This window comes from Prionailurus bengalensis, chromosome A2 (assembly GCF_016509475.1).
Source record: "Prionailurus bengalensis isolate Pbe53 chromosome A2, Fcat_Pben_1.1_paternal_pri, whole genome shotgun sequence".
Lineage (NCBI taxonomy): Eukaryota > Metazoa > Chordata > Mammalia > Carnivora > Felidae > Prionailurus > Prionailurus bengalensis.
In genome coordinates this window covers 24270481-24283568 of record NC_057348.1, presented here as the reverse complement: position 1 = coordinate 24283568, position 13088 = coordinate 24270481, and the positions used below count along the sequence as shown (strand labels likewise).

The window sequence follows — 13088 nt, the reverse complement described above, 5'->3', positions numbered from 1 at the left end:
AGGATCCAATTATAGACTACAGGAAGATGAAGAATTTACAAAAGAAACATGGGAAGTAGGTTTCCAATCTAAAAGAGAGCTTCAGAGAACCCAAGGGAAGAGTTGGTTTGAAGAAAATGAGGGTGGATATGACCCCTGTGTTTACAAGAGACTATTTAAAAAAATTTTTTTTTAATTTTATTTTTTATTTTTTTTAAATTTATATCCAAATTAGTTAGCATATAGTGAGACAATGATTTCAGGAGTAGATTCCTTAGTGACCCTTACCCATTTAGCCCATCCCCTCTCCCACAACCCCTCCAGTAACCCTCAGTTTGTTCTCCATATTTATGAGTCTCTTCTGTTTTGTCCCCCTCCCTGTTTTTATGTTATTTTTGTTACCCTTCCCTTATGTTCATCTGTTTTGTCTCTTAAAGTCCTCATATGATTGAAGTAATATGACTTTTGTCTTTCTCTGACTGATTAATTTCACTTAGCACAATACCCTCCAGTTCCATCCACGTAGTTGCAAATGGCAAGATTTCATTCTTTTTTGATTGCTGAGTAATACTCCATTGTATATGTATACCACATTTTCTTTATCCATTTATCCAAAAATGGATGTTTGGGCTCTTTCCATACTTTGGCTATTGTTGATAGTGCTGCTATAAACATCGGGGTGCATGTGTACCTCCGAAATAGCACCAAAGGTTTCTATCTTGCTTGTATGATGTGGGTTGGCTTTGGGCTTCATTGTGGTTACTCAGGGACTCAGGCTGAAGGAGGCGTCATCTGAAACATGCTTCTATAGTCACAGAGAAAAGGGAAAATTGGGGTTGAGTACTAGCACTTAAATTTTTCCACCTGGAAATGACATTATTTTATTGGCCAAAGACCCACCCCAGTTAAAAGGGAGAGGGGAACATCCCCAAAGGCAAGGGAATTAAAAGCAAAAATGAACTGTTGGGACCTCATGACGATAAAAAGCTTCTGCACAGCAAAGGAAACAATCAACAAAACTAAAAGGCAACCAACGGAATGGGAAAAGATATTTGCAAATGACATGTCGGACAAAGGGCTAGTATCCAAAATCTATAAAGAGCTCACCAAACTCCACACCCGAAAAACAAATGATCCAGTGAAGAAATGGGCAGAAAACATGAGTAGACACTTCTCTAAAGAAGACATCTGGATGGCCAACAGGCACATGAAAAGATGCTGAACGTCGCTCCTCATCAGGGAAATACAAATCAAAACCACACTCAGATATCACCTCACGCCAGTCAGAGTGGCCAAAATGAACAAATCAGGAGACTATAGATGCTGGAGAGGATGCAGAGAAACAGGAACCCTCTTGCACTGTTGGTGGGAATGCAAACTGGTGCAGCCACTCTGGAAAACAGTGTGGAGGTTCCTCAAAAAATTAAAAATAGACCTACCCTATGACCCAGCAGTAGCACTGCTAGGAATTTACCCAAAGGATACAGGAGTGCTGATGCATAGGGGCACTTGTACCCCAATGTTTATAGCAGCGCTTTCAACAATAGCCAAATTGTGGAAAAAGCCTAAATGTCCATCAACTGATGAATGGATAAAGAAATTGTGGTTTATATACACAATGGAGTACTACGTGGCAATGAGAAAGAATGAAATATGGCCCTTTGTAGCAACGTGGATGGAACTGGAGAGTGTGATGCTAAGTGAAATAAGCCATACAGAGAAAGACAGATACCATATGTTTTCACTCTTACGTGGATCCTGAGAAACTTAACAGAAACCCATGGGGGAGGAGAAGGAAAAAAAAAAAGAGGTTAGAGTGGGAGAGAGCCAAAGCATAAGAGACTCTTAAAAAACTGAGAACAAACTGAGGGTTGATGGGGGATGGGAGGGAGGGGAGGGTGGGTGATGGGTATTGAGGAGGGCATCTTTTGGGATGAGCACTGGGTGTTGTATGGAAACCAATTGGACAATAAATTTCATATATTAAAAAAAATTAAAATAAAAAAAAAGGAGAGGGGAGTGTGGCCCTACCATGTGCCCCAAAGAAGGAGAACTAGAATATGTGAGCCACAACAGGGAAAATATTTCTTTCTTTTTAAAGCTCCCGCTGTGGTAGCAAGGGAAATAGTTTGCAGAACTCCAGGCATTTAGCAGAGGAGGTATCATGGGCATCACCTAGAAAGCTGCAGCTCAAAGAATCAAGTGGTCATTTGTACAGAATCACAGGGACAAACAGTGTCTGTGTGAAGACTAGAACTATGTACCTGACGCCAGTAGCCCCAATGGTCCTCAGTGTGCCATGCTCACTGGCCTGGGGTATGTGAATTTGGAGGAGTGGGAAACCTTGGCCTGGGAAACTGTTGGAGACTCTGGTGCAAGCTGTTGAGAATAGGAGTCTCACCTCACACTAGGAGTTATTGATGCTGGAAGCCAATGGCATCTCCATCAGTAAAAACGCTGGACTGCATCTCTTAGGTGCCCATGTTTCTCTATGTGGTTATTGCTGAAATGGCCAGGGAAGTCTGCAAGTCATTACTTTAAGGTGTAATTGTTACAATTGGGTTAATATAAAATTAGTTGGGGCTGGCCCCAAATAGTACAGTAGCAGGTGAACTAAGAACTGGGAGCCCAGTTGAGTAGCTCTGTGTCTATGGATTGCAGACAGGTCAGCTTCAACTTCATGAGAGAGAGATTTAGCAAGTGAGAATCCTGGATACTCTCCCTGTTCTCTGGGATCAGTAGTGCATTTGAATAGAGCGATTTATGAAAGGAAACAGGGACATGAAGACACAGGCCATCCCATAGAGGGTTAGACAGACTGAATATTTGTTGGTACTTGGAATGACCATAATTCTGATATTTTTTTACACTGCTATCAAAAATGGGGGCGGAGGGGAAGGAGGAAAAAAACCTGCTTCAGTCTCACCAAGCACTTCTTGATAGAAGGGCTGCTAGTCATATTTATAATATTCTATAAATTTATATGAGAAACAAATTATGATTGCTTTTTAAATTTTGTATGTTTCTAAAGTTAAATAATAATACTATTTATTCTACAATTAAGCAGGTGTAGTTCTGGGACTTTCATGGTTAATCCTCATATTCCTTGCTTTTTAAACTCTTTTTGGTTTTGGCTTTGATTTACATTCTATGGTTATCAAATTCCTCTTTTTATCAGGGAAAATGGAGGGTTTTCTGAATCTTAAAAGCATGTGATTTACCTTGGATGTGAACTATAATGCTTATTCTGAGTAAATTCCATGTAAAACTGAAGAAATTGTGTAGAAAGTCTTTATGAATTGGAACTTAACATGTCATTGACACATTTTGAAGGGTTTTCTGTTGACTTTAGTGATGGATGATCCCATTCTGCCAAGTTCAGCTGGAAGGAGGGTGGCTTAGAAACCCAAACATCAACTCTGGAATCTAGAAACTTCCTGGAACCATGGTTTTAAATCAGCAGGGTGGATGCGGCATGCATCTGTGCAAGGGATGGCATTTCACTGGCTTGCTCCACGGAAGTCTCTGGTGCAGAACCATAAACACCAGCCCTTTTTGTTGTGTGTTGGCTTTTAAAAGCCCCCAATGGTTTGGGGAGGATAAAGCCTTGCCTTGGGGCTCCCTGGTCCAATTTTTTGGGACCTGGCTAAAAATCCTGGATATTTGATAGTCTGGCTTATTTCTATGGTGTATTAGCACCCTATAAAAGTTACATGTCATTTATTTCAAGTTTAGAACCCTCTCAAACTTCAGGGGCAAATCAAACTTGAACCTTTTGTGGCTGGAATTCTGTTTACCTTTGGCCAAACCTTGCTTCCTGAAAGTGAGGCAGGGATGTGAGGTGAGAAGGGACTCCTGAGGCCCCTTGGACATCAAATCGCTTTTGCCAAACAAGGTTTTGATAGGTTAAAACATGAATGAATCTGAAACACGTAGATTAACTTCCTGTCAGAATACTCTGGGGCCTACACACAAAAGTATATTGTGCTGGGCAAATGCATTTTGAGTGTTGCCTTCCACCAACTGTGAGGCAGTATCTGAGACTTTTGCCAAACACAGGTTGAAAATGGGTCAAGCCAGTTACCTTCTACTTCTAATAAATATATTAAATAGTTTCTATAAAGGTTATTGGACAATCCAATTGAAAGAGGACCTTGGAGAAATTTGCATATTTCTTGTGTTTGAAACATTTATTTTCAACCAGTGACAAAGAAAGAATGGGCTCTAAGTTACAGTACCTGTTCAAGAATGGCTATGATTCCTTTGTGTGTGTTGTCAGAATACAGACTTGCAAAGAAGGCCTTGTGCTTCAATGAAGGAGAAATAATGCACCATGTTCCCTGTGCCTTTCAGATAGAGGAACTGATGAATGCATTGGAGAAGACCAGACAAGAACTAGATGCCACCAAGGCACGCCTAGCCTCCACACAGCAGTCCCTGGCTGAAAAAGAAGCCCATTTGGCTAACCTCCGAATAGAAAGGAGAAAACAACTGGAGGAGATCCTGGAGATGAAGTGAGTACCCATTTTTGTTTTCCTACATTCTCTTTCCTAACTTTTCTTTCGGGATGGGGAAGGGAAGGCTAGAGAAGACGAAGAGAGAGCTTGAAGAAAGAATAATTTAGCCAACACTTGACTATTCATTTCTGTAACCATGCTTCTTATTCTTTCAATATAGCTTCCATGTCCCAATTTGCACATTCTTCATATTTGTTATTCAAAAAAAGTCCAGCATTAAATTTTGTGTGTCTGTGTTTTGTGGACTGCACTGTTATTCTTAGATTTGTCTCAAAGGTTTGAGCTGGCTAAGAGACAGAGTCCTCGTTAAGCACAATAGTAATTTGAGTGCTGCTCAAAGTTAATTGGAAACCTTTCTGAGGAGGTATTTCCTAATTGTGACTATAACTTTGCTAATTATATTCTTTTCACATGTGTACAATGCATAGCTTGTGTTGGCTTTCATAGAGTCTCAAGGTTGGCACCTCTTTGTTTAGAAAGCAAGGACTCTGATTTGCTGGGCTGATAAAAACACACTTGGAAATCCCCCTGCTACTTCCTCCTCCTCACCCGAGGGTAGGGTAGGTAAGGGGTAGGGGGAGACTGGAACCAATCTTTCTTTGATTTAATCAATAAAGTGTGGCCTCCTGCTGGGCAGTGATCCTTCCTGTGGGCCTATGACACACCCATCTCTACCTAGCTCTTATTTCATTCTTACAATGAAATAATATCACCATGGAAGAACAGAGGAAAGAAAATTACTCAAAGGTTTTAGAAATAATCACTTGCTCTGGATCTGTTCCTAAAGAAGTAGGCAAGAAGCAGCATCTCTCTATAGGTTAAGATGAAATGATCACTAAGATATAATTTAAATTTAACTTCCTTCCACAGTAAGGGAAACATACATAATTATGGCATCTTAAGCCTGTAACATAGACTTTGAAATTGGTGGCTAGGTATAGAAGCATGACCTTATCCTGACCCCACAAGTCTTACACATGGTTAACATTAAACACAGAAAGCTTAGATCATGGAAAATATGGAATGAAATATTTTGAAGGATTTAATAATGAGGACAAAACTTTTATTCCTTGTCAACTACCTCAGTTTCTCCAAGACCAAAGAATAAGTAGTTTTTTTCCTGTATAAACTCGCCTTTTTCTAATAAAGTAATATGTAATAAAAACAGATATTATTATCCTCAGTTTAGAAGTAAGGGAACTGATATTTAGCGAGATTTCAAGTAATTTGCTTAAGGCCATCTGGCCAGGATTAAAACCAAAATCTTCTACCTCAGGTTCCCTTTCTACTATCTTATTTTCTCATGGAGCTTATGTGAATTCCACCAAGCCTGGAACTTTCATCAGTTTGAGTCACTGTGGTTATCATACTGCCTAGAACAGTTCCTAGCATATGGTAAATGCTCAGTAATTGTTTATTGAATGAGTGAATAGATTAAAGGTGAAAAGTGGATTTTACATAGCTAAGAAGAAAAGTATTTTAAACATCTGTGACATTACTGGCTTGATCAATAATTTATTAACAATAACAGTACATTGATACCATCAGCCTTTATTCTTTTCCATTCACCAGTCCCACTTTCTGCCTCCTTGTATGTTGTGATGTGTAAAGTTCAGCCTAGATTCTCTCATTGTTCTCCAGCTAATCTCAGATTAACTCTGTATCTCCTGGAGTGATTTATTATGCCTTTTGAAGGAGACTTCCATTACTTCCTGTTTATAAAAAGGACTTACACTTTCAACGTTTCCAGAGAACAAATAATGGTGAAGCATCTTGGTTTGGCAATCATCAGACCTAGGTTGGAATCCTGTAGCTTCCACTTGGCGGCTCTATGGTTTAGGGGAAATGACCTTAACATTGCTGACCCTTCTGTTTCCTCCCATAATGACTTTCATGGAGTGGTTGAGAGGAGAGGCACTCAGGAGGGCTTGGCACATGGAAAATGATATATGTGTATAAATGACGCTATCAGCCAATGAAAATATGTCATTTGTTTAGTATACTTTGTGAAGAGTATCATTTATCTAAAATTTGGATTTATTTTTCTTAAACATATAAACCTTTTCCATGTGTATGTTTTCCCACTTAATTTCATGATTTCAGATAGCACCTAACTAAGACCTCTTTTGGTGAATTGCCACATTATTGCTCAAGTGCTTAATCTTCTGCCACTGCAAAATAAATACAGAATTCCTCTGTTAATTCCTTTGGTAAAAGTAACAAAGCCCTGCTTCATTAAGTCCAATATGGACCCTATTCACTATTTAACTGGCCCAGAAGCCCCACTTATGGGCTCTGTCCCGGGACTGTGGGGACACAGGTACCGGGTAGTTATATTGACCAACAACCCCAACTAGATTCATAAGCCTCCTGGGCTATTCAAGGCAACCAACTGGTTTGACCAATCTTGACTTTTTAAGCTGAGGTGACATGTTGGTTACTTGACATTAACTGAGTCAATGTAAGTTAGTGGAAACAAAAAGTTGGGTATATCCCTATCAGTACTCACTGTCACTCTGTGTCAAGCATTGTTGGTTTTCTTTCAAGTGGCAGGCATCATGTAAACAACTTTAGGTGAAGTATAACCATTTCCAAACCCTGGTTGGGAAGAGAGAGGCTATGTGGTGTTAGAGGACAGAGAGGTAGGGCTGTGAGTCAAGAGAAAGGAGATGAGCTCTATTAGCTCATCCATAACATTGTGAGATCACTCTCTGGTTACCTCAGTTTTGTCTTCAGTAACATAGAGGTGATAATAACTGCTTTGCCTACTCTATAGAATTGTTGTGCAGACAGGATTTTTTTTTTAAAAAGTACTGAAAGGAATATAAACCAGCATATGTGAAAGTGCTTTGAAACATAAAAGGGGCTTTTGAAATGAAAGGTGGTGTCTGTTAAATTCGTTGTAAAATCAAATGGCACAGAGTTTTAAAATTGGAAAGCAGCTGGGTCCAACCTCCCAGTGTGCATAAACCAGACTCCTGTCCACATAATCACTAATAGGGCATTCACCAGTCCCTGGTGAACACCATTTTCATTGGAAGCCATGAGCACATGTAGGTACCTCACTGGTTCTTATATGGAACTGAAATGGCTTTCCATGGAATCTTCCCACTTGGTTTGGTTTTTGTTCAGAGCTACACAGAATTCACCTAAGCCCCATACATAGCAGAGACAGCATTTTAGATATTTCTTCTGGTAGTAGGATTCATTTTAGAAAAGAAAAATAAAGAAATATGAAGACAAAATAAAAAACAAAATCACCCATGATCCTACCATGCGGAGACAGATGCTGTGGCATTTGGTGTATCTTTACTTTTTAACAGAATTCAATTGTAATCTCATATTTTGTAAATCCTGCTTCTTTTGCTTACTGAGTGGTGAACAGCCTCTGTGTCACATAGAATTGTATTATTTTTAATTACTTAATATATTGTCACATAGGTTCACTTCTTTATTGGACATTTACCTTGGTTCCAATGTTTTGTCAATATAAAGAACGTTTTGTTTTGTTTTTAATTTTTTTAATGTTTATTCATTTTTGAGAGACAGAGTGCAAGTGGGGGAGGGTCAGAAAGACAGGGAGACACAGAGTCCGAAGCAGGCTCCAGGCTCTGAGCTGTCAGCACAGAGCCCGATGTGGGGCTTGAACTCATGAGCTGCGAGATCATGACCTGAACCAAAGTCTGACGCTCAACCAACTGAGCCACCCAGGAACCCCATAAAGAATGTTTTGATAAGTATTCTGCTCTTTTGTTTTGTTAACCTATTTTTAAGTAATTGTAGATTCGTATGCTGTTATAAGAAATCATTTTCCTCAGTGGTAACATCTTGCATAATTATAGCACAACATCACACCAGGAAATACAATTTACCAACTTTATTAAGATTTCTCTGGTTTTACATGCACTCGTGTGTGTGTGTATCTAGTTATATGCAATTTCAACATGGATATAAATTTGTGTAGTCACTGTCACAGTCAAGATATAGAACTGTTCTATCATTGCAAAGATTCCTACCTTTTGATAGCTACACCCAGCTGTTTCATTTTTAAACAGGGTTTTGTTTTGTGTTATATAATTTTGGGACATGTGCCATACTGGTCTACATTTTTTCCCTCCCATTCTTCTTGGGCAGGGCAGGGGATTATCTTCCTAGTTTAAATTCAGACCAAAATTTAGAATGAGAAAACATTGCTTGATTCCTCTAATTTGAAGATTCTCATCAGTTGGTTTTATTTTATTTATAGTGGAATTTCTTTTTCATATTGGATATCTAGAACCTGTCATGTGGTAGGCATTTCATCAACTTTTGAGGATGAAAGGATGAATTAGCTCAAAAATTCATAAATATTCGTTGAGCACCTACTATGTGGCAGGTACTATTCTAGGTGAACAAACAGAAAAATGTTTTACCTGATGAAGCTTACATTTTAGTGAAATGAATGAAGGAGATGAACAAACTCATAAATAAGCAAATAAATGAATAAATACATGAATAAAGTAGTTTCTTCTGTAAGAAATTTGGGATATCCTTAGAAAGCTATTTCCAAAGGTAAGGACCCTCATAGCTCTTTGGGGTAAAGATGGACATAGAAAATGCAGTGTACCTTCCTGTAGCCTGAGAACCCTTTTAGGAACCAAGGTCAGAGGAGAGCCTTTGACTGTATTTCATGTACGATTCTTTCCCCCCACCTCCAACACTTCCCCATTTAGTTTGCTTTTTATTGGTTACTATTCTAACTGCCAGTCATTATTCCCATACTGGAAGGAACTAACAGTCCCCAACACTGTATCTTAATAGAAGAACACAATATTCCCTTTCCCTTGTGTGTAAGATTATTCTTTTACTTAAAAAATATCTAAAACCTCTTGCTAAAACATTTCCTAATGTTTCATCTTTGTTCAGTTTACTCCTATTTAAAAGGAATTTTATTAAAATAATATTAAGAACATCATTCTATATGTTTGGTTTTATTAATGCTGGTTAATAAGCTTACATTTCAGTAACCAAAGCTCAATTATTTAATTTGTGACAGGTGAATTTGATATCTGTAGCTAAAAGGAATTGAAGGCCATGAGATACGTACATAAAATCTATCTGTGTGTGCTTGCTCAGGCTATTCCAACTAGCATTGTAATTTAATAGGTAGACAGGCAGGCTGACTGATATGTTGCATTTAATGTTAAATTCTGAATGAATAAGGGTTTTGAGAGCTGGTTAATAGTTGCATGATTTGAAGTGTGTATTTTAGACTTCCTGTGGTGATTTCTGGTGCTTATGTCATGAAAAGATTTTAGGGAAACTTCTACATTTTAAACTCATCTGATGATATTGTAAGATCCATCTTAATTTACTGGGTATTGTTGCATTTTAGATATCTTCTCTAGATAGCCCCGAAAGCCTTTGTATACATTGAGCTATTTTAGGAAATTTACTGTGAGGTAAGGCAGCAGCTTATTCCAAGGCATTATCCTGTTGGCCTCTTTGATCTGGGATCCCTTTTGAGAGAGCCACTCATTAGGTAAGTACCCTTCAAAGGAGAGGCAGGGTGCAGAAAATGATAAAAATCAATTTATTCTTTACTTCATGTCAGCATGAGAAAAGACAAATCACATTTCTTTAGGGAGGAATCCTAAGTGCCTGGCAATTTGGACAGGATAAATGAAGCCTGGGAGAGGAGTTTTGAAGGCATCCGTTACTTAAAATTGATAAACTCAGTTACAATATCTTACGGAGATGTTAGGGGGATTGAATGAAATTATACATTTATGAGAAAGTGATTTTTAAGCAGTAAAGGTCATATATGTATGTGTGTATGTATATATGTATGTGTGTGTATAATGTTATGTTGCATATTAATATGTTAGTTAAACACAGTTTGTATACATTGATCCTATCTTCAGATTCCAGTTAGCCTTATGCTGTCAACAATGTTTTTTTTTTTGTTTTGGCTACAATGCCATCTTTTCTCTATCCAGTAGTTTGTTTAGAAAAACTTTGACATGTCCCCTTTAAAAAATATTAAATACTATGGTAACATGTTGTAGAATGTCCCAGTTTGTCTGGTTGTTTGTATTTACCACCTGCTCAGTTTGAAAAGTAAATTGAGCCAGGCAGAACACCAATGAAGCTTGTCATAGCTTTCTAGGTTACCTGCAATGATTGAGGACAGGTGGTAGACACAGAGGGGAAATAAATGTCATGATTGTCATCCATGGAAATGTCATCCAACATTGATTGTGGTTTGAGCTGCAGGCAGTCACATAAATGCATAATGGCTTATCACTGATGATTTCTGTTTCTCTTGTAACCCTGAAGTTGGTGGCTTAGAGTCTTTAGTGGAAGAGAAAAGACCTGCTGTACACAAAGCTTATAGAGGGTAGTAAAACTTAACTACAAAGACAATAACTTTAGAATAGTAGAATGGTCTAATTAACTTTAAATGCAAGGAACAGAAAATCTCACATTCCAGAAGCTCATACAAGTAGCTGTGTAGTCTCTGGGGACCTCCACTCCTTCCATCTTGATGCTTTGCCATTCTCAGCGTATGGCTTCCACCCGGATGCAAGATTTTTATCCCAGCTCCAACCACCCCATCCACATTCCAGTTAGCAGAAAGGAGAAACGAACCCCCCTACCCTTTAAGGCGCACATACTATCCATTGAACACCTCAGTCATTACCAGTTTATTCAGTAAGCATCCACTATGTACAAGGACTCTCCTGTGCCTTAGGCAGCGATCTAAGCACTGTTCTAAGTGAACAGAGGACACAAATCCCTCCAATGTGTACATTCTAAGTAGGTGCAAGAACTAGTGCAGAGGCAGCAGTCAGGTGGCCAGCGCTGAAATCACATGGTCACACTTCGCTACAAGGCAAGCCAGAAAATGAAGCCTTCAGCTGGGTGGTTCTATGTCCAGTTAACATTCAGGGAAGCTAGTACCAATGGAGGAAGGAAATAAATTGGCAGCAATTAGCAGTCTTTGCCAAAATAAAGTATGAAAAAAGTATGTCAATTTGTATGTTATCTCACTAAGCATATACAAACAGTGTTGCAATTACACCTTTAGAAATTGTCTAACAGAGGGGCGCCTGGGTGGCTCAGTCGGTCAAGTGTTTGACTTCAGCTCAGGTCATGATCTCACAGTCTGTGGTTTCGAGCCCTGCATCGGGCTCTGTGCTGACAGCTTGGAGCCTGGAGCTTGCTTCAGATTCTGTGTCTCCCTCTCTCTCTGCCCCCTCCCCTGCTCATGCTCTGTCTCTCTCTGTCTCAAAAATAAAAAATAAAAAAAAACAAAAACAACCCCAAAAAACATTAAAAGAAATTGTCTAGCAGACATTTAGTCATATGGATGCATGTCTAGTATTATGAGTTTATTTCTGGGTACCAATGGTGGTAAACTATGGGGGAGACATATGAGTAACCAGTTCAGGAATACCTGACAAATCTTGTCATAGCTGGGACAGTTAATGAGTGAAGGGTGTTAGGTCTAGAGAAGGCCAAGAAGCAGATGCTTCCTTCAGCTATTAAAGAGGTGACATATAATAAAAGAAGTAGGCTTGATTTATGTTGCCTCAGATGATTGTGCTGGAGCTGGGGTGTAGAATTTAAGAGGCGGAAGACCTTCCTTCAGTGCTTTGTAGAACTTTGCAGTGGTAGGAACTCTGCAGCCTTTTGAGGTAGCTCCCAAGGTATGTCTGAAATTCCTGTGGGAGCAAAAAATACCTGTTCTGGGTGTTATGAAAGGAATTTCCATCTCCAGGGAGGGGGCAGCAGGGTGATCACAGCCCTTCCAATGGGAATTCTATTCATAACTTCATTAAATAAATGACCTGAAACATGAGTAATATTTAGGAGATGCCAAAATCTTCTTTGTTCTTCCCTTGAGGAGCTTTGTTTAAATGTAGAAACTTGCCAAAAGCCAAAAAATGACTGCTTGGTTTAGGACACAGCCTTCTCTAATAGGGCCACAATAGAATTTTTCTAGATTTTTGTACACTGTGTTATTTTTTGTAATACGCTTTAATAATTTTTTATTTAATGTTTATTTGTTTTGAGAGAGAGAGAGATAGAGTATGAGCAGGGGAGAGGCAGAGAGAGGGGAAGACACAGAATCCGAAGCAGGCTCCAGGCTCTGACCTGTCAGCACAGAGCCCAACGCAGGGCTAGAACTCATGAGCTGTGAGATCATGACCTGAGCCGAAGTCGGGTGCTCAACCAACTGAGCCACCCAGGTGTCCCTTTCATAATACTCTTTAGATGTAAAATGTACTAGCCACACAGAAGCATGTTTCACAAAGCATTATAGGGAAAGAATCCCTGGTTCCATTGCATGTCAGGTAGAATCAAGAGCCCTTCACTCTCCCTGCCTTGAGGAATGTACTATCTCTGATTCACATGCCTTCAGAGAATTAAACTGTCCCAGGCATATATATTATTCAGTGCAGTCAAGACTTTGGGTGATGAAATTACTATTACCAGTGAACTTTTCTTAAGTGTTTATTACATGTCAGGCAGGGCCACATTTCTGCGACCTCCTGTGAGCTGGGGAGCATTATTATCCCTATGTAGATGCAGAAACTGAGGCCCAGA

At 39.2% G+C, this 13088-nt stretch overlaps 1 protein-coding gene across 13 annotated transcripts in view; it reads left to right on the top strand.

Annotated features, from left to right (window-relative positions):
* Window positions 1–13088, top strand: part of ERC2 (ELKS/RAB6-interacting/CAST family member 2) — a 923107-nt gene that overhangs the window by 555425 nt on the left and 354594 nt on the right. For all 13 annotated transcript variants that reach the window (XM_043587674.1, XM_043587670.1, XM_043587678.1 and 10 more), the window contains one exon: window positions 4333–4493. In XM_043587674.1, the coding sequence (XP_043443609.1) occupies window positions 4333–4493 (161 nt within the window). The remainder of the gene's footprint in view (window positions 1–4332; window positions 4494–13088) is intronic.